We start from the raw sequence: 22459 nt of genomic DNA, 5'->3' as shown, positions 1-22459 counted from the left end.
TCCAAATATATCATCAAACTCACCTGACTGATATCTGAATCAAAGCGAACCCGACTTAGCGCAAAACAAGAGAAAAGACAAGCAGTAATTCAGCGAGGCAGCAGTCCAGATGATGATGTCATCCCTCCCGAGCAAAATATCCCAGCCGGGTGTCTCCATGCGGCGTTTGAACAGTTACATGGGCTGCGTAGCGTGTCGTAAACCTGCAGATAAAGACATGTGTGTGTGTGTGTGTGTGTGTGCATGTGTGTGTGTGTGTGTGTGCATGTGTGTGTGTGTGTGTGTGTGTGTGTGTGTGTGTGTGTGTGTGTGTGTGTGTGTGTGTGTGTGTGTGTGTGTGTGAGGCTAGCAGAGAATGGCAGTCCTGTTAGCGGTGCAAACACTTCACTCCCTTAGCATAGCATAGCATCAGGACTGGCAAAAATTGCGATCTAATAAAAAAACCAAACCCCAAAACTTAAAATTGCGCTCTGGCGCCTCCTAGGAATAAAACACAGACAAAACTGCTCCTAGGAAGAAAACACAGACAAAACTGCTTGTTACTTCCGGTAGGAATGTTGTAGAGACATGAAATAAAAACCTCTATGTAGGTCTCACTTAGACCTACATTTCATTCATTGACATTATTCAGCAAAAATCAACAGGAAGTTGGCAATTACCCCTTCAAAACAAAAGTTTTGTAAAAACCTGTCACCTTTTTTCAAACATTATTTCCTCTGAGCGCGTTTGTTGTGTCCGCTTCAAACTCGCACAGGAAAGAGATTGAACCCTGGTGCAAAGAGTTTTTCTAACCGCACCGGTTTTGCTTTTACGAGCCTTCAAAGATCAGCTGCGCTGATGCTGTTGCGCTGCTGCCGTCTCAAGATGGCCTCTTAAAAGCAGGAAGCACCAGCGTGACCACACAATGCAGAGAAGGTAGGTACTGTGTGGGTAAAGATATGTTGACTGGGTGAAAGAAGGAGGCACCAGTTTGACTCCAGGATACAGAGAAGGTAGGTAAAGTGCAGGTAAAGATATATTGACGGGGTAAAGGCAGGAAACAGCAGCAAAAGTCGGTCCCGTCCATCGCTGCATGCAGCTTTGATTTTTTTTTTTTTTTTTTAAGTTTAGCGTCAAAATATTTTTTTACTCAATGAATCCATGCTAACGTTACTATGTTAGGGTTTTTCAAGCTCATTTTATAAGTCATATTTTGCAACTTGATGCATGCTAACGAGAGCGTGCTAGCATTTTAAAGGAATTACACCCCTCAGAGTAGTACGTTTTGGTACTTGACGCAGGTTACAGTTAGCATTTTAGCTAGCTTGCTCGCTTTAATTTTAGCGAAAATAGCAGTTATAAAACTGAGTGTGGTATATTTTAGTGTTTCATCAATGCCAACTGTAAGCATGCCGGCTAGCGTGTTAGCAAAATATTGTTAGCATGTTAGCCTTTCTTAGCTCGTTTTGCTAATATTTTTTGTTACGCAACACTTTCTGGCCAGCGTGCTAAATGTTAGCATTTCAGTCTGGCCTTTTCTCATCAGCGTTCGCACGAACTGACTACTGAAATTGTATTTTCTAGTTCTTTGAAAACAATCTTTTGCTCTGGTTTTGGTAATTAGCATGTAAGCTTTTTATCTAATTTTGCAAGTATATCATCAAATATTTAGTTTCTCAATGAATGGTACATTTTAGCATGCTAACGTTACTATGCTAGTGTTTTTTAAGCTCATTTTATAGGTCATATTTTGCTACTTGATGCATGCTAATGTTAGCGTGCTAGCATTTCTAACGAATTACACGCCTCAGTTTAAAACGTTTTGGTACTCCATTCAAGTTACAGTTATATATCACATCTTGTACATCAAATCTTATACATCACATCTTATATATCACCTCTTATACATCGCATCTTATACATCACATCTAATCCACCACATTTTATACATCACATCTTATACATCACATCTTATATCACATTTTATACGTCACATCTTATATATCACATTTTATACATCACATCTTATACATCGATGTGATGTATAAAATGTGATTTATAAGATGTGATGTATACGATGTGACGTATAAGATGTGATGTATAAAATGTGATATAAGATGCGATGTTTAAGATGTGATGGATAAGATGTGATATATAAGAGGTGATATATAAGATGTGATGTATAAGATGTGATGGATAAGATGTGATATATAAGATGTGATGTATAGTATAAGATGTGATGTATAAAATGTGATGTATAAGATGTGATGTATAAGATGTGATATATAAGATGCGATGTATAAGATGAGATGTATAAAATGTGATATATAAGATGTGACGTATAAGATGAATGTACAAAATGTGATATACGATGCGATGTATAAGATGTGATGGATAAGATGTGATATATAAGATGTGATATATAAGATGTGATGTATAAGATGTGACGTATAAAATGTGATGTATAAGATGCGATGTATAAGATGTGATGTATAAAATGTGATATATAAGATGTGATGTATAAAATGTGATATAAGATGTGATGTATAAGATGAGATGTATAAAATGTGATATATAAGATGTGACGTATAAGATGAATGTACAAAATGTGATATACGATGCGATGTATAAGATGTGATGGATAAGATGTGATATATAAGATGTGATATATAAGATGTGATGTATAAGATGTGACGTATAAAATGTGATATAAGATGTGATGTATAAGATGTGATGTATAAAATGTGATGTATTAGATGTGATGTACAAAATGTGATATAAGATGTGATGTATAAAATATGATGTATTAGATATGATGTATAAGATGCGATGTATAAGATGTGATATATAAGATGTGATGTATAAGATTTGATGTGTAAGATGTGATGTATAAGATGCGATGTATTAGATGGGATTTACAAGATGCGTTGTATGCGATGTAAAAATACAAAAATAAATAAAAAGACAAAAATGACTACCTAAATCACTGTAAAATGTTTTTAACAGAAATATCAACTTAAGACTTTTGTACTTTTAATCACCCTCCAAGATTTGATTGATAATTGTGAACCATTAAGCCAATTAGACAATGTAGTCCTTACTTTCATAAATCTACATTTACCGTATGTGGAAAACATACATACATACACACATACATAAATACATACATACATACATACATATATACATGCATAAATACATACATGCATATTACATACATACATACATACATATATACATACATAAATACATACATATTACATACATACATACATACATACATAAATACATACATACATACATACATACATACATACATACATACATACATACTGTGGACGACTTGTGTCGTCGTCGTGCGGGTTCCACGGACCATCAAGGAAGGACATTGCTTTCGAGCAGGTTTGACTGCTGTTTATTTTTCAATAACAAGCTTTGTCTTCAGGTCGGGTCACTTTTCAGCTCCTCCTCTCCACTACTCGCTCACGGTCCGCTTTTCAGCCGCTGTCGTCGTCGTCCTCGTCTGCTCTTTGTCGCTCTTGCTCTTCAGTCGCTGCTGCAGACTCTCCTCCTCCTTCTCTCTCACCCTCTTCCGCTGCTACAGAGGAGATTCATTGATTGTGTCCCGGTGTGCGAGCCATGCACCTGATCTCGCTTGTAGCATCACTCCCGGCACGCCCCGCCTCTCCGCTCGGCAGCATTCTCCGCCTCCGTGCCGCCATCTTGGGCTGGGCTCCAGCGTCCCCTGCCCCGCTGCCCGTTCGCCGGCTCCGCCTCTCCACACATTCATAACACATACATACATATATACATAATACAGGAGTGGGGGGTTGTTTTATCTAGTGTTTATCTAGTGTTTTTCATGTAATTTATTTTTTATTTTTCTACGTTTTATCTAGTGTTTATCCAGTCTGTTCATGCTTTTATTTCTATTTTATCTGTTTCTATGTTTTATCTATTGTTTATCTAGTGTTTTTCATGTTTTATTTCTATTTTATCTATGTTTTATCTGGTGTTTTTTCATGTTTTTATTTGGATTTTATCTTTGTTTCTATGTTTTATCTAGTGTTTATCCAGTGTGTTCATGGTTTTATTTCTACTTTATATATGTTTGATATAGTGTTTATCTAGGGTTTTTCGTGGTTTTATTTCTATTTAATCTATTTTCATATTTTTTTATTTAGTGTTTTTCATGTTTTTATTTCTATTTCATATATGTTTATATGTTTTATCGAGTATTTATCTAGCGTTTTTCATGTTTTTATTTATATTTTAATTGTCTATTTTATATTTTAACTTTCTATTTTTATTTTTTTTTACCATTTTTTATACTTTGTAGCACTTTGAGATTTGTTTCCCCCCATCTTTTGTAATGTGTGGTTTTGTATAAATACATATTTGATATGTATACACCTGGGGGGGCGGCAACCCGCATGCGGCTGTTTAGCGCCGCCCTAGTGGCTCTCTGGAGCTTTTTCAAAAATGTATGAAAAATGGAAAAAGATGAGGGAGAAAAAAAAAATAAAAAAATATAAAAATATATATTTTTTGTTTTATTAAAGTTTTTGTAGGGCTAATATGTCCCCTTTAACCAATAACGTCACAAAGACGTGTACTCATACGCGTCATCCTTCCGTGACGTTTTCAACAGGAAACTCTGCGGGAAATTTAAAATTGTAATTTAGTAAACTAAACCGGCCATATTGGCATGTGTTGCAATGTTAATATTTCATCATTTATAAATAAACTATCAGACTGCGTGGTGGGTAGTGCTGGGTTTCAGTAGGCCTTTAAGTACTCACCCTGAGGATTCACACTCCAATACAGTAGGTGGCGGTGTGCACATGTGACGTTGGCTGCGACCCCCCATAAATGTATTTTTAATTATCTTTTTTTTTTTTTATTATTATTATGTTTTTTTTAATAACACTGTACCACTTTGAAGTTTTTTGCTGAATATAAAGTGTTTTTACAAATAAAATATATTATTATTACTATAAATGAAGAAGAAGAAGAAGACGGAAGCCCGCGTGTCGGTTAGCATTAGCCGGTTAGCAAGCGCCAGTGTCGTCCAGCGCGCTACAAACAAGACAGATTTTCAACGTTTTAAAGGACATATATGTCATTGGGTGGAAGTCAAAACGGCGGGTGAGTGTTTTGTCAGGGAGTTATTGTTATTCATCAACCTAATGACCGCCGTGTGTGTTCAGTTTGGCCGAAGTCCTGGGTGTTAGCATGTTAGCTTGTGTTCATAAGCTACACATCGCTGCATAGTTTTGTTGTTATTATTGTTATTGTTGTTCAACACCGCCGTGAAAAAGTGTTTGTCATTGTTGCAAAATATCCTCCTTGTTGTTGAACGCCGTTGTGAACAAACTGCCTGTCTTGGGGCGGTATGGCTAGGTTGATAGAGCGGTCGTGCCAGCAACTTGAGGGTTGCAGGTTCGATCCCCGCTTCTGCCATCCTAGCCACTGCCGTTGTGTCCTTGGGCAAGACACTTTACCCACCTCCTCCCAGTGCCACCCACACTGGTTTAAGTGTATATTAGATATTGGCTTTCACTATGTAAAGTGCTTTGAGTCACTAGAGAAAAAGCGCTATATAAATATACTTCACTTCACTTGCCAGTCGCCGCAGCAGCAAGTGGGACCAGCCAGGTCCATGTCCCGGAGGAGGGGCCCCCGCGTCCGGGTCGGCACACACCGGGGGTCTGGACGCCGCCACGGCCGCGGCCACCAAGCTTAACGCCATGCTGAGCTCGGCGCCCACCGACTCTGCACCCACCGGCGCCCTGGACGCCGCCTCCGCCGTGGCCGCCAAGATCAACGCCATGCTGGTCGCCAAGGGCAAACTCAAGCCGTCTCAAATAGGCACGCCCGGGTTCGTCGACAAGGTACTTTTTTATCTAGGCCTGGGCTCTAGCAAATTGTCAATGAAAATCATTGCTAATACGTGAAAAATAATGCATGTACAGTCGTGGTCAAAAGTTTACATACACTTGTTAAAGGTCTTCTGAAACCTAACACTACCGACCATGCAGTCTGGTAGTTTATATATCAATGATGAAATCTTAAAGGCCTACTGAAATGAGATGTTCTTATTTAAACGCGGATAGCAGGTCAATTCTATGTGTCATACTTGATAATTTCGCGATATTGCCATACTTTTGCTGAAAGGATTTAGTAGAGAACATCGACGCTAAAGTCCGCAACTTTTGGTCGCTAATAAAAAGCCTTGCCTGTACCGGAAGTAGCAGACGATGTGCGCGTGACGTCACGGGTTGCAGGGCTCCAAGTGTAGATACACTTGTAAAGAACATGATGTCATGGCTGTCTTGAGTTTCCAATCATTTCTACAACTTCTTATTTTTTTGTGATGTAGTGATTGGAGCACATACTTTTTGCTCACAAAAAACATTCATGAAGTTTGCTTCTTTTATGAATTTATTATGGCTCTACTGAAAATGTGAGCAATCAAAAGTATACATACAGCAATGTTAATATTTGCCCACATGTCCCTTGGCAAGTTTCACTGCAATAATGCGCTTTTGGTAGCCATCCACAAGCTTCTGCTTACATTTTTGACCACGAAAATGCTGCAGTTCAGCTAAATGTGTTGCTTTTCTGACATGGACTTGTTTCTTCAGCATTGTCCACACGCAGTATTTATCATGTATAAAACTTTAGACTAATCAAAATTTACGACCAAAAAAAAGGCAATAAACGGGACGGAAATTTGATCTGGCAAATATAAACTAAACAAAACACCGGCGGAAAACGATAATCGAGCAAAATCATTTAAAAAAAAAAAAAGCCTTCCGGGCAGTTAAAAAAAAAAAAATCAGCTTCCAGAGGATGTGCGGGCTTCTGGAATTGCGCGTCCTTTCTGACGCCGACACTGCAAGTCATTTACTGGAGACATGGCACAGGATGAAGTCAAAAAGACTCATCTTAGTGTTCACCATCAAGTCTTTCTTTTGACAGCCCCTCGTGCTAAAATTGTCTCAGTGCAAACTGAAGCAAATCAAAATTTAAGAAATTGTAGCGGAAAGTTCCTTACTTTGAAGTCAACCAATAAAAACGCAGTAAATGGGGACGGAAATTTGACCCTGAAAATATAAACAAAATAAAGAAATTGGCAGAAAGCAATAATTGATAAAAAAAACAAAAAACATTAGTTTTGACCTGTAGAAAGCACAAAGTTAAAAAAATAAAATAAAATCTGGACTTCCGGAAATGCACGTCCTTTCTGATTTCAATGCGTAAAAACACACAGAGTGCGTTATTGCCAACAATTTTGCCTCTCGTTCACAATCATTATGAGAGACAAGAAGACAGAAGCTATCCTACATGTAAAAAAGGAGTGGCCGTGACTGACGAGTGCATGTGAAACACTGATCCCTGCCAGGCACTGGCCTCCGGGAAGCCCCTGGTTCCAGCAAAGCCCAGAGATGACCTGGTGGTGGCAGAAGTGGAGATCAACGACGTCCCCATCACGTGCCGCAATCTATTAACGCGAGGACAGATGCAGGACGAGGTGAGCGTGGACGCGGGACGAGTGCAACTGGAACAACAGCGCTAATACATTGGCATGTGTTGACAGGTCAGCAAAGTGAGCGGCGCAGCCGTATCCACCAGAGGGCGCTACATGACTCCAGAGGAACGCAGCAAAGCCTCCCAAGGGTGACAAGTTGTCTCATTTCGCCTGCTTGGCTCGCTTTTCACGCTGACCGGGTTTTCCTTTGTCACGCCCGCAGAGATCGGCCTTTGTATCTGCACGTCCAGGGACTGACGAGGGACATCGTGGACCGTCAGTGTTCTACACCGCATGTGGCGTCACGGTAACGGCTGATTGACACCTTTCCTTGGCTGCCCTTTGCAGGCGCCGTCGACAAAATCAAGGAGATCATCACCAACAAGGTCGTGAAAGCGGCAACCGCCACGTCGTCGGCATCCTCACCCTTTCCCGCGCCCAGCGTTCCCTCAATCACAGTCTACCTGCAACCCCCCAAACCCTCGCTACCCCCGACGACCCCTGACAAACCTCACTTCCAGACCGGGGTAAGTGATCCCGCGAAATGATGCTCACAGCTTGTCACACCTAACACCTTTACGTCGCACCACTCAGGCATCCCCGAGATTGCTCAGATACCTGTGGCCATAAGAATACTGTACGTTAAAGCACAGTACGTCTGACTATGGTTACCACATTTTCCGGACTATAAGGGACGCCGAATTATAAGGCGCACTGCTAATGAGCAGGTCTATTCAGGTCTATTTTTACACTAAAGGGGTTATATTATAATTTTTTTTCTAAATATAAAAGACTTCCTTGTGGTCTACATAACATGTAATGGTGGCTCCTTGCTCAAAATGTTGCACATATAATGTTTTACAGACCATCTTGAAGTCGCTTTCTGACAGTCTTTTCAGGATGCTCCGTTTTGTGGGCGGTCTTATTTACTTGGCTCCAATTCGACAGCGTCTTCTCCCCGTCATCTTTGTTGTAGCGGTGTAGCGTGCAAGGACGGGAGTGTAAGAAGTGTCAAAAGATGGAGCTAACTTTTTTAATGACATTCACACTTTACTTCAATCAATAACGGAGCATCTCCTCTTTCGTGGCACACTAGTGCAACAACAAGGTCAGAAATGTGTCCCGTGTAAACCTGTCCGATCGGCACTCTCTAATAACTAAAGTTCCTTGGGTGAATAATATAATCTCACTATACCGGTATGTTTTAGTGCTTCCATAGCGAGTTTACTGACTGATGTAAGTTACAATATTAAGCTACTTTACATTAAAAATGGCAACAGTAGATGATGAATTTCCCATAACAAGAAGAGCGAGGAAAAAGGAGCTTATCCACTACAATGGTGGACGCAGGCAAACTTTCAGGACTTATGCAGATCCCAAATACACATCAGCAGGTACCTGAAAGTAAGAAATGTTGGTTTTGCATAATTTTACAAAACAGACAATATGTCTGCTAATAGGTGCAGTTTTGGGGTCCTTATACACAAACCATAATACTGTACGTTGAAGCACAGTACGTCTGACTATGGTTACAGTATTTTCCGGACCATAGGGCGCACAGGACTATAAGGCGCACTGCTGATGAGCAGGTCTATTCAGGTCTAATTTCTCACTAAAGGCGCATTAAAGGGGTTATATTATAATTTTTTTCTAAATGTAAAATACTTCCTTGCGGTCTACATAACATGTAATGGTGGTTCTTTGCTCAAAATGTTGCATAGATGATGTTTTACACACCATCTTCAAGTCGCTTCAGTATGCGCCGTTTTGTGGCCGGTCTCTTCTTTATGGGCCTCCACTTTGACAGCGTCTGCTCCCCGTCATTTTTGTTGTAGCGTGCAAGGACGGGATACTTTTTAATAATCCCCAATGGGAAATTAATATGACACTCACACTTTACTTAAATCAATAACGGAGCAGCATCTCCTCATCCGGGGCTCACTAGTGCAACAACAACGCCCGAAATGTGTCCCCTGAAAAACCGTCCAACCGGAACTCTGATAACTACAGTTCTGTGGGTGAATAATGTAAACTCACTACACCGGTATGTTTTAGTGCTTCCATAGCGAGTCTACTTACAGATACAAGTTAGAAACATTAAGCTAGTTTATACTAAAAATTGCAACAGTGGTGGATGAATGTCCCATAACAAGAAGATAGAGAAAAAGAAGGAGCTTACCTACTATAAAGGTGAATGCATGAAAACTTTCAGGACTTATACAGATCCCGAATACACATCAGCAGGTACCAGAACGTAAGAAAAGTTGGTTTTGCAAAATATTGTGAAACAAAACAACAAACAGCATGTCCACTTACAGGCCTCGAATTTAAGCTTTTTAAGGTCAAGGCAAGTCTTGCCTTAAATGAGGGCTCATATTTTTGGGCAAGTTGGAAGGGCACCAAGGCAAACATTATTTTATTTCAAGGCAGGGGCTCCAAAGCATGCTTATTTATATATACATACATACAAGTATATATATATACATACATCCCGGCTGGCCTGGGAACGCCTCGGGATCCCCCGGGAAGAGCCAGACGAAGTGGCTGGGGAGAGGGAAGTCTGGGCTTCCCTGCTTAGGCTGCTGCCCCCGCGACCCGACCTCGGATAAGCGGAAGAAGATGGATGGATGGATGGATGGATGGACATACAAGTATATGATACACAAATAATCAAATGTCAATGAATATAGTGTGTGGCCTAACTTGTAGTAAAGTTGTGTATATAGGAATATATAAAACGCCATGCAATTTTCATTCCATTATTGTTATCATCAGTGACTTATGTCAATGTGTATGAAAATGACTTATACTGCAATCTTTTAACAAAGTTTTATTTAAACAAAAACAAATGACACATTCAAAATGATATACCATATTTCCTTAAATTGCCGCCGGGTATATAGTATTCGCCTGCCTAGAATTACTGCCGGGTCAAACTCGTTTCGCAAAATATTATTTTTATTAGCGCATGTCTATAATTTTTGCCGGGTCAAACTCGTTTCGCAAAATAATAAGCATATGCCTAGAATTTCCGCCGGGTAAAACTCGTCACGTCACGAGTGACACTTCACCTGCGTTAATTTTCAAAATGGAGGAGGCTGATTTCAATAATTTGAAATCCCATAAAGGGAAGAAGATTAAGAGCGATTCAGTAAGATTTAAGGTCCAAGCTATTGAATATGCTAAAAAGAACAGTAAGCAGCTAAGTTTTATTAATACACCGTAGCTGCGTGTGTCAAATATGAGTCAATAAATGACTCCCGCCCTCTGGTGGTAGAGGGCGCTAGTGATCCTTCTTGCGACTACTCGGCTGCAGAAGAAGTGACAACAAGCAGCAAGAGTGAACAGCGATTGTTTTTTCCTCTCGCTTGCACTTTTAACAAGGAGGATTACATATCTAAAATGAAACATTTTTCTAAACTGGACTTTCAATCAATCAGGGCTTCACGGTGGCAGAGGGGTTAGTGCGTCTGCCTCACAATACGAAGTTCCTGCAGTCCTGGGTTCAAATCCAGGCTCTGGATCTTTCTGTGTGGAGTTTGCATGTTCTCCCCGTGAATGCGTGGGTTCCCTCCGGGTACTCCGGCTTCCTCCCACTTCCAAAGACATGCACCTGGGGATAGGTTGATTGGCAACACTAAATTGGCCCTAGTGTGTGAATGTGAGTGTGAATGTTGTCTGTCTATCTGTGTTGGCCCTGTGATGAGGTGGCGACTTGTCCAGGGTGTACCCTGCCTTCCGCCCGATTGTAGCTGAGATAGGCGACAGCGCCCCCCGCGACCCCGAAAGGGAATAAGCGGTAGAAAATGGATGGATGGATGGACTTTCAATCATAGCAGGAGGTAAAAAAGGAAGATCTCCATCGAGACAGAGAGACTTTTAAAACTGAAGAAAGATAAGGAAGACTTCTATAAACAAGTTATCGATGCTTTTGATCAGAAGTAGCTGCGAATGTGCTTCATTTATAAGTAAAGGTAAGACCATAATTACGTTTTTTTTTTTAATAAATGTGCATTTCATGATGGTATCCTTACATCACACTTAAATTTATAAGCACAGGCCAAAATTTACCGCATGCCTTTGGTAAGCGCCAGAGTGAGAAGAGGTTTTGAAATAACTAGCGGATGCTAGCCTTTGGTAAACACAGTGAGAAGAGGTTTTAAATTAATTAGCGCCCCGGCTGTAATTCAAGAAAATATGGTAGTGTACTTTATATACTTTGCATAGGATGCATCACTGTCCTTGTCTCCTTTTGTTGCAGATGCATTACGTTCAAGATAAAATCTTTGTGGGCCTGGAGCACGCCATCCCGGGCTTTGTGGTCAAAGAGCGTGTGGAGGGTCCCGGCTGCTCCTACCTGCAGCACATCCAGGCTGAAACGGGGGCCAAAGTCTTCCTCAGGGGAAAAGGCTCGGGTTGTCTGGAGCCTACGTCTGGACGGGAGGCCTTTGAGCCCATGTACATTTACATCAGGTAGGTGTTGCACCTCTCCCAGGTGTCTTCTCTCATCCCATCTTCCCTTCACCTCCACAGTCACCCCAAACCAGAAGGTCTTGCAGCAGCAAAAACTCTTTGTCAGAACCTGCTTCAAACTGTAAGTCCTGCTTCGGTGAAAAATTCCACTCATTGATCGAACAGTTCATTGGACCGATACAAGGCTGTGTTTGCTCTCATTAGGTCCACACTGACTACTCTCGCTTCCTGACTCAAATGAGCTCAGTGATGCCATCTCAACAAGGTACGTACGTTCTGAGTGACTTGGTTGTGTCCGCAGGCCTTTTTTTTTCCACCAAAAGTTCAGGACCTGTAACGTCCTAGAACTATATATCTTGTAAAAGTCTGTAAGGCTGTGAATCCTTGGGCAGCACACAATTCTATTTGGAATTGGGGGAGGGAAAAATAGACTTTTATTATAATTTCTTAAAATCGATTAAGAATTATTATGAATAAGAATAGCGATTCATTTGAAAATCGATATTAGGTCAGATTTATTTTACTAACTTGTACGAAAATAAAACACAAAAAAATTAACTAGGGGTGTGGGAAAAAATCGATTCGAATTTGAATCGCGATTCGCACGTTGTGCGATTCAGAATCGATTTTCATTTTTAAAAAATCGATTAATTTATTTTTTTAATTTTAATTTTTTAAAATTATTTTTATTTTTATCAATCCAGCAAAACAATACACAGCAATGCAATCCAATTCCAAAACCACACCTGACCCAGCAACACACAGAGCAATTGAGAGGAGACACAAACACGACAAAGAACAAACCAAAAGTAGTGAAACAAAAATGAATATTATCAACAACAGTATCAATATTAGTTATAATTTCAGCATAGCAGTGATTAAAAATCCATCATTGACATCATCATTAGAAATTTATATAAAAAAAAAAGAACAATAGTGTCACAGTGGCTTACACTTGCATCGCATCTCATAAGCTTGACAACACACTCCGTGCAGTCTTTTCACAAAGATAAAATAAGTCATATTTTTGGTTCGTTTAATAGTTAAAACAAATTTACATTATTGCAATCAGTTGATAAAACATTGTCCTTTACAATTTTAAAAGCTTTTTACAAAAATCTACTACTCTGCTTGCATGTCAGCAGACTGGGGTAGATCCTGCTGAAATCCTATGTATTGATTGAATAGAGAATCCTTTTAAATCGGGAAAAAAATAGTTATTGAATCGAGAATCGTGTTGAATTGAAAAAAATTTCGATTTTAAATTGAATCGTGACCCCAAGAATCGATACTGAATCGAATCGTGGGACACCCAAAGATTCGCAGCACTATACAAAACGTTATCATTATAAAAGAAAATGTACTTAATTGTCCATAAAAAGTCAGTAAATAATACCTTTTGGTCCATTTCATCTGTAAATAACGATATATAAATGTCAGTGTTTATCTGTAAATATATCAATAATAAATGTCAGTGTTTATCTGTAAATAATATATAAATGATTAATGTCAGTGTTTATCTGTAAATAATATATAAATAATAAATGTCAGTCTCACCCCTTAATTTTCATCCCTTTTCCAATTAATTTTTCTCTCTCCCCCTCTCAATTGCCCTCTTTTCATCCCCTCCATTTTCCTTTTGTGTCCAAATGTTTCCTCTTATTTTTTTACACACTCAATTTTACTTTTTACCCGCCTCAACTTTCCTCTTTTTCCTTTTCAATTTTCCCTTATATTTTCTTTTCCCTCAATTCTTCTTTTTTTACTTAAATTTTCTTAATTCTTTCTTTTGTTTTATAAATTTAACTATTTTCCCCGCTCAATTTTAATTTTTTTCCCCTTAATTTTACTTTTCTCAATTTTCCAATGAATTTTCCTCTCCCCCCCTCAATTACCTTCTTTTTCCCCTCCATTTTCCTTTTTTGTCCTAAATTTTCCTTTTTTTTCCCACTTTGTTGCTTTTTTCTCGCCTCAACTTTCCTCTTTTTCCCCTTAAATTTTCTTAGACCTGGGCTTAGACTTCCTTTTCATTGTCATTCAAGTTTGAACCTCACAACACAGATAAGAACGAAATTTCGATACATAAGCTCATAGTAGTGCAGGATAAAAAAAGCAATAAGGTGCATATATAATTAAATAAATATATATAAATAATATATAAATATAAAATAAATATATATATAAATAAATAAAAAGATTACTTTACAGATATATATATTGTACTTTTTCACACGCGTCCACGTTTATGGATGTATGTTATATTGTCTTTTTTATTCCAGCGAGTTAACCCATTTTGGGGGAGTTGAGGGGATAATTTAAATATGATGTGTTCAAGAGTCCAATTTTTCCCTCAATTTTGCTTTTTTTACTTCAATTTTCTTGATTTTTGCTTTTGCATATCAATTTTCCTCCTTTTTCCCCCCTCCATTTTACTTTCCCCCTTTCAATTTTCCTCCTTTTCCCCATAAACGTTCCTTTTCTTCTCTCAAAGTGTTCAGGCACACATCACTGCTATTTTGTACCAGCTGTCGCCTCTCAACTTGTCCTGCTCTCCTTCCAGGCTTTGCTCCGCCCCCAGTGGTGAACGGGATGCCCCCGCAGCCCGCCTTCTACCCCCCAGCAGGGTTCCAGCCGGGCTTCCCACTTCCTATGGCCCAGCCGCCACCCCCTCCCTTCTCGGTTCCCCCTCCCATGCATCCTGTGCCACCCGAGGGTGTTCTCCCTCAGTACCCGTCGAGACCGCCTCTAAATATCGCACCGCCAGTTGGTCCGCCCCCCGTTCCTGCTCCAGGTCCAGTGGCGCAGGTAGAAATGACCATTATGAGCTTTATAGTAGAGATAAATACAACCAGTCCTGACTGAAATTTATTCCTGGACGCTACAAAAAGTATGAGAATGTGTGAGCTGCTGCCTGCTCTTCTTTACTTGTGTAATAATCGACTATTTGTCAGTTTACTCGGATCTATATTTTCAAGTCAATCCAGCTTTGTGGCGTTTCTCCATTGAATGATGGAACATGAAACTTGTGGCGCTCCTTTAATGACCCCACACAGGAAAGAAGGACAAAAACTGGAATTTGCGGCAAAAAAATGAAGGCTTTCACAAGTTCATGTATGCAGAGATGTGCTGTCTGCGACCAGCACTCTGAGGAGAGAAAAGGGGCGTGGCCGTGGGAGTACCGCAGCGCAGCTTAGCAGACTGTAGCGCTGGTTTTTACTGCCTTTTTGACTCCAAATACTGGTATCTTTGTGTATAAATATGTAAACATAGTAGCATTAGCATGCTAACTTTTTAAGCCAATCTTGCCGCTGTACAATCAGTCTTATAATTTAATAGGTGACACAAGATACCTTAACATGCTAAACTTTGAAATGACATTTGCTGCCGCGGGGCAAGTTTATTTAGATAGCACAATTCTACACAAGGTAATTCAGTCATATAACATGGTACTTGACACTTGCTAACTTTTTTTCCCATCTAATGCTACAAGCGTATGCCTCAGATTTGTTACTTCAAATCTACCAGTAACATTTTGAGGTATTTTGCTAACTAAGTAAACTAACAATGACATGAGCTCCAACATTTGAAGGACGTGTACAATAAAGTCATGAAGACATTAGAAGAAGCAGTCATAAAGAACAAGCTTCTTCTCACCGTCACACGTTGTATACGTCAAGTAAAACCACTTCGAACCTTCACAATAAAAGTGCTGACACTAAATGATACGCTCACTCTGCTAACTGTTGGCTTCTCTGTGCGCAGACACTTCCACCTCTCGTGTCCTTTCCGCTGCCCAAAGCTCCGCCCCCCACCATTTCGGCCAATCTGCCACAGAAAAGACGCTTCACGGAGGAAGTGCCGGATGAGTGTGACAGTGGTCTGCTCGGATATCAGGTGAGCGACAGGTGGACTCTTAGGATCGCACCTTGAAATCGTTGTCTTCTTCTGCCGTATCGCTCACTTCCTGTGCGTTAGTTGTGACATCCTGTGCGTTAGTTGTGACTTCCTGTGCGTCAGTTGCGACTTCCTGTGCGTTAGCTGCGACTCCCTGCGCGTTAGCTGTGACTCCCTGCGCGTTAGCTGTGACTCCCTGCGCGTTAGCTGTGACTTCCTGCGCGTTAGCTGTGACCTCCTGCGCGTTAGCTGTGACTTCCTGCGCGTTAGCTGTGACTTCCTGCGCGTTAGCTGTGACTTCCTGCGCGTTAGCTGTGACTTCCTGCGCGTTAGCTGTGACTCCCTGCGCGTTAGCTGTGACTCCCTGCGCGTTAGCTGTGACTCCCTGCGTGTTAGCTGTGACTCCCTGCGCGTTAGCTGTGACTTCCTGCGCGTTAGCTGTGACTTCCTGCGCGTTAGCTGTGACTTCCTGCGCGTTAGCTGTGACTTCCTGCGCGTTAGCTGTGACTTCCTGCGCGTTAGCTGTGACTTCCTGCGCGTTAGCTGTGACTTCCTGCGCGTTAGCTGTGACTTCTTGTGCGTTAGCTGTGACTTCTTGTGTGTTAGCTGTGACTTCCTGTGCGTTAGACGCATCTTATTTCCGTATCTTACTTCTTATGGGTTAGCTATGACTTCCTGTGCGTTAGATGCATCTTACTTCCCGTGCGTTTGTTGTGACTTCCTCTGTGTTAGATGCATCTTACTTCCCGCGCGTTAGTTGTGACTTCCTGTGCGTTAGATGCATCTTACTTCCTGTGCATAAGCTGTAACTTTCCGTGCGTTAAATGCATCTTACTTCCTGTGCGTTAGCTGTGACTTCCTGCGCGTTAGCTGTGACTTCCTGCACGTTAACTGTGACTTCCTGTGCGATAGACGCATCTTATTTCCGTATCTTACTTCTTATGCGTTAGCTGTGACTTCCTATGCGTTAGATGCATCTTACTTCCCGTGCGTTAGTTGTGACTTCCTGTGCGTTAGATGCATCTTACTTCCCGCTCGTTAGTTGTGACTTCCTGTGCGTTAGATGCATCTTACTTCCTGTGCATAAGCTATAACTTTCCATGCGTTAGATGCATCTTACTTCTTGTGCGTTAGTTGTGACTTCCTGCGCGTTAGTTGTGACTTTCTGTGCGTTATATGCATCTTACTTCCTGTACGTAAGCTGTAACTTTCCGTGCTTTAGATGTATCTTACTTCCTGTGCGTTAGTCGTGACTTCTTGTGTGTTAGTTGTGACTTCCTGTACGTTAGTTATGACTTCCTGTGCGTTAGTTGTGACTTCTTGTGCGTTAGTTGTGACTTCTTGTGCGTTAGCTGTGACTTCCTGTGTGTTAGCTGTGACTTCCTGTGCGTTAGCTGTGACTTCCTGTGCGTTAGATGCATCTTACTTCTTGTGCATTAGATGTATCTTTTCTCTTGTCAGTTAGCTCTAAATTCCCGTGTGCTAGCTTTATCTTACTTCTTGTGAGTTAGCGGTTACTTCCTGTGAGTTAGTCCTAACTTCCTGTGCATTAGCTGTTACTTCCTGTGCGTTAATGTTCTGCTCAAGGCTGCAATGGTGACCTGAGAAAAGGTGGGTCACACATGACAACAATGTGTAGCTGTGATGTGGCCACTAAAGTAAGTAAGTTAGCAGAGTAGAGGACGTCTGCTAATGCCACCTGTGTGTTTTTCTGCTCATAGCATGGACCCATTCATATGACTAATTTAGGTGCAGGCTTCTCAGCGGGCGGCCCAGAGACAACAGGACCCCCACCATCGAGTTCCTCCGGCCCGCTGAGTGAGAGGGACAGGTACTGAAAGTTCTGTTGCTAACTATTGAAACACTGTGACGGGACTCGGAAGGAGGTTCTATCTTGAGCTTTGTTACAGATGCTAGTCATTTTGTAATAGAGCTCATAAAGAATCATTTCCTTTTTACAATATGCCAATGACAACAAAATAACTCCCCATCCATGTTGTTTTTTGAAACACATCCTTCATCCCCGACTTTTATATGTTATAGTACATTTGAAACCTTTTACTATGAACTCTATTACCGTACTTTCTGAAGGGAAACTGCACTTTTTGGAAAAAGGGAATGTTGTCTATCAAGACAAGATGTTTTCCTATTTTAATGCATTCTCAGTCATAAAATATGGCCAGTAAGAGGTGGCTAACAATACCGCTGACAAGAGTACTCATCAAGTCCTTTTTAAAAAGACATCCAAAAAGTGCAAACAATGCTCTGAATATTAACAAATATTAGTGATATTGTTATTATAAGCGCTAACACCAAGGAACTACTTTTAGCGGCGCCGTGATGACAGAGAGCTAACCAGCTTTAAAACCTCTAATGGCTTAGTGGCCACGTGTGGACAGCACCTTTTTAGCTCCTGTTTCCAAAATGGTGTACACTGCTGAATTGGGGTCTTATGGCCGCTTATGTGGACACTCATACAGCCATCTGGTGGTGTCAGAAGAGTGTAACATACAGTGGAGTTTGTGTAAAAATAAGAACTAGCATGTCACTAAACATGAAGTAAATGTGTGTGTACTTATGGACTAAGTACATCATATCAAAAGATGATTCTTAGTTTTTATTCTAATTAGGGTCCAATAATCCCAAAGAGACATAAAAAAAATCATGTAAACAAACAGCTTGGGCCTTAAGAGGTTAATGCTATACAGACATATTGAGCTGTTGCATGGCCTCTGAGTTGGGGAAAGTTCATTCTAGGTGATAAGTCATGCCTCTCACCTGGATAGTAGGAGGTAGTGGACATAATCTGACAAGTTGGTCAACTATACCCGGAGACCCTTTACTTCTGTTACTGCATGTGATTTCCCACTGTGGGATGAATAAAAGTCTATCCTAACCTTTTAGTTTAGTTAGCCTGTAAAAATGAGAAAAAAAGTTATATTTTACGATGAAAATAACAAAACATGGACTATAAATTGGAAAAGTGTCACACTGTTGTTTAGCCGTAACAATTCTGGTGACTGGGCTGCTTCTTTTTTACCGTAAATTCTACGTTTCCTGTGTTTACAGCACATTGCTGTAAACAGGACAAAATGGCACAACTGATGATTTGACGGTCACTTTCAGGTTTTCACCGTCAAATCTACTGAGCTGTTTACAGACCTGCCATCAGCGATTGTGCAGCTTGAAAGAGGCCGATTTGAATGAATGGAAGTCCAGCAGGTACACCTTTTTTAAAAGATCACTTTCAACACGGTTAGGCCCACTTGTCAGCAAGAAAACTGATACTTTAGGCATGTATGTCAAATGACTGATATCATATGCGATACAAGCAGGCCTGCACAGTGTTTTTACTTGTTGTGATATCATGTGCGATACAAGCAGGCCTGCAGCATGTCTACCTGTTTGTGATATGTGCGATACAAGCAGTCCAGCAGTCTGTTTACTTGTGTGTGATATGTGCGCTACAAGCAGTGCTGCAGCGTGTTTACTGCTGTGTGATATGTGCGATACAAGCGGTTCTGCAGCGTGTTTACTGGTGTGTGTGATACCATGTGCGAGGCAAGCAGTCCTGCAGAGTGTTTTTACTTGTGTTGGGATATCATGTGCGAGACAAGCGGTTCTGCAGCGGGATATCATGTGCGATACAAGTGGGCCTGCAGCATGTTTACTCGTGTGATATCATGTATTATACAAGCAGTCCTGCAGAGTGTTTTTTTACTTGTGTTGTGATATCATGTGCGAGTCAAGCAGTTCTGCAATGTGTTTACTTGTGTGTGTGTGTGTGTGTGATATCGGGCAATACAAGCGGGCTTGCAGCAAGTTTACTTCTGTGATATCATGAGCGATACAAGCGGTTCTGCAGCGTGTTTATTGGTGTGTGATATCATGTGCGATACAAGCAGTCCTGCAGAGTGTCTTTACTTGTGTTGTGATATCATGTGCGATACAAGCAGTCCTGCAGAGTGTCTTTACTTGTGTTGTGATATCATGTGCGATACAAGCAGTCCTGCAGAGTGTCTACTGGTGTTGTCATGTGTGATACAAGATGTCCTGCAGAGTGTTTTTACTTGTGTTGTGATATCATGTGCGATAAAAGCAGTGCTGCAGCCTCTTTATTTGTGTGTAATATGTGCGATACAAGCAGTGCTGCAGAATGTTTACTTGTGTGATATCATATGGTAGGCAAGCAGTCCTGCAGAGTGTTTTACTTGTTGTGATATCATGTGCAATACAAGCAGTCCTGCAGAGTGTTTACTTGTGTTGTGATATCATGTGCGATAATAGTGGTCCTGCAGAGTTTTTTTACTTGTTGTGATATGTGCTATACAAGCAATCCTGCAGAGTGTTTACTTGGGTTGTGATATCATGTGCGATACTAGCGGTCCTGCAGCATGTTTACTTGTGTGATATCATGTGCGATACAAGCAGTCCTGCAGAGTGGTTTTACTTGTGTTGTGATATCTTGTGCGATACAAGCATTCTTCATGAATGTTTACTTGTGTTGATATCATGTACGATATGGGCAGTCTAAAGGCTACTAGGAGTTAGCAGCTACACAACAGCTTAGCACACAAGGTAGACCTGGATAATAATCTGTGAACAATAAAAGGTGATATTTGTCAATATAAACACGTATCAAGTAATCATACTTGTTACGCATTAGAAAGTTTTCAAGAACAATCGTGTCCGCATCATGTGTCATGAGCTTAAGTCCATGAATTATTGTGGCCAAACAAAGAAATGACCACCCCACTTCAACTTAACAAAAAGCATAAGTCCATACCAGTCGGTTAATAATAAATACGTTTGTGCTTCTCATAACTACGATTGTTCACTCATTTCAAACTTAGAAGACAAATATTGGCGTGGGTGAAAGAAGGTAGCGTTGGCAGCAGGTGCACCTTTTTAAAAGATCACTCTCAAGACGGTTAGACCCGAGCAAGCAGTTCCGGCTGAGGATTAAGGCCGTGTTCCTTTTCTCTGCAGCCGGCAGCTAATGCCACCGCCGCCGCTGCTGCCCGTCAACGTGGCGCGAGCCCCGCTGGAGGAGAGGAGGGCGCCGCAAGGCCCCGTGGGTAAGTGCACGCTGTCTTGTGCTAGTTTAAGAGTTCCAGAGCCGTGCTTCTCACCACTCTTGCAGGGTTCTGCCGCGGTGACTAGAAAGTGGAGCCTCTTTTTATCAGTCCTTTTGTCCCGTTCTGATGACATCATCAGTCTGCACCCTCACTAACGAGACTCTCTCCTGTTTTTGTGTTTTTTCTCTCTTTTTTCTGTGTTTTTCCTCTCTTCCATGTTCCTCTGGGCCCGGTGCTGGACACGCCCCGTCCCGCGACGCTCCAATCGGACGGCCCTTAACCCACGCCGGCGTTCTCGGACGGCTGGTGTTGCAAACGTTGTTTGAATTATCTGAACTAATCCTGCTTTTTTTTTTTTTTTTTCCAATCAAATGCCGCTGCCATTCTGTCTGCCGCTTCTCTCTCTTTGTCCAAATGTGCTTTTTCTCGAGCAGAGCCGGCAGGGAAGAGAATAAAGATGGGACTGGTGGCGTACGCGGGCGACTCCTCCGACGAAGAAGACGAGCACTCCGGCGCCAAGGCGCCAGGGCCAGGTAACCCTGGACCGTGCCCCTCTACCTCCTTAGACTGGATCCAAGGCTACCGCTGCTCGGCGACCCCGCGGGCTAAAGCGCCTCCCCAGCAGCCGTCCATGCCCTTCTGGATGGCGCCCTAGAAACGGGACGTTCCCCGTCAGCGTTTGCTTTGTTTAACTCCAAGTAAGCCACGTTCCTTCCTTCTGTACAGCTGTATAGTTTAAAGACTTCAAGCCAGGCTGTCCAAACCATCACGTGAGCAATGCCGCTTTTATTTTGGTCGGACAAAAACTGGGACTATAATGTCTTGCTATTAACAATAAAAATGTGCCGACATTCAACTTCCACGATCCGCTTTCCTTTTTTTTTTTTTTCCAAAGATTGTATTGTCAAAGGACTATTTGATTTGTGCTTTTATGAAATAAATCGCATTGGCTTTTTTTTAAAACAGCCTTCTCCAAAACACAGTGTTTATTTTGTGTGTGCTAAAATGATAAAATGTTGTTTTTAAACATTTATATATTTTTTGAACTATCTGTAAAAATAGGACGTAAAGAAAATATGTTGAACGCTGGCCTCAGCTGCAGGTATATAAGATGCACTCACAAAATTTTAGGAGACTATTACCGTATTTTACAGACTACAAAGCGCACTGGGGTATGTAAGCCGCACCCACAAAATTTGAGGAAAACATTTAACCGCCCCTGGACCATAAGCCGCAGATATATACGTTGTGAAATGAATTATTTACACAAATATTTTGTAAATGTTTATTTACATACCTAAATTGTTTCTAAATGAAGCAATGTAGTATCTGTTAGTCTACAAAATAACATGTTCCCCTCGCCCTCACCCCCATTTGGTGGAAGATTTTCATATTTTCTAGACTACAATGTGCACCAGTGTATATAAGCTGCACCCACTAAATTTGAGGGGGGGGGAAATTCCTTACATTAGCCGCACAGGACAATAAGCCGCAGATATAT

General features: G+C 41.2%; 1 protein-coding gene across 2 annotated transcripts; it reads left to right on the top strand.

The window, feature by feature from the left end:
• Positions 1-4985: 4985 nt before the first annotated feature.
• Positions 4986-21814, top strand: khdc4 (KH domain containing 4, pre-mRNA splicing factor). Of its 2 annotated transcripts, XM_061915226.1 has the most exons (15): positions 4986-5127; positions 5609-5873; positions 7388-7516; positions 7583-7662; positions 7737-7789; positions 7862-8040; positions 11775-11986; positions 12047-12107; positions 12191-12251; positions 14547-14791; positions 15749-15880; positions 17602-17711; positions 19007-19102; positions 20870-20958; positions 21393-21814. In XM_061915226.1, the coding sequence occupies exons 1-15, from the start codon at positions 5099-5101 to the stop codon at positions 21611-21613; spliced, it is 1962 nt and encodes a 653-aa protein (XP_061771210.1). In that variant the 5' UTR covers positions 4986-5098; the 3' UTR covers positions 21614-21814. The 2 variants fall into 2 exon arrangements, with proteins under 2 accessions (XP_061771210.1, XP_061771212.1); XM_061915228.1 differs by lacking the exon at positions 19007-19102 and having other exon boundaries at positions 5084-5127.
• The last annotated feature ends 645 nt before the right edge of the window (positions 21815-22459 follow it).

Source organism: Nerophis ophidion, linkage group LG11, assembly GCF_033978795.1.
Source record: "Nerophis ophidion isolate RoL-2023_Sa linkage group LG11, RoL_Noph_v1.0, whole genome shotgun sequence".
NCBI classification, from domain to species: domain Eukaryota; kingdom Metazoa; phylum Chordata; class Actinopteri; order Syngnathiformes; family Syngnathidae; genus Nerophis; species Nerophis ophidion.
This window is presented reverse-complemented; position numbering and strand designations above follow the sequence as displayed.

Coding starts and splice junctions, on each gene's coding strand:
- khdc4 (XM_061915226.1), top strand. CDS start 5,099: ATGTCATTGGGTGGAAGTCAAAACGGCGG. Junction 7,663..7,736: donor CGCAGCAAAGCCTCCCAAGG/GTGACAAGTTGT, acceptor TCACGCCCGCAG/AGATCGGCCTTTGTATCTGC. Junction 12,252..14,546: donor AGTGATGCCATCTCAACAAG/GTACGTACGTTC, acceptor CTCTCCTTCCAG/GCTTTGCTCCGCCCCCAGTG.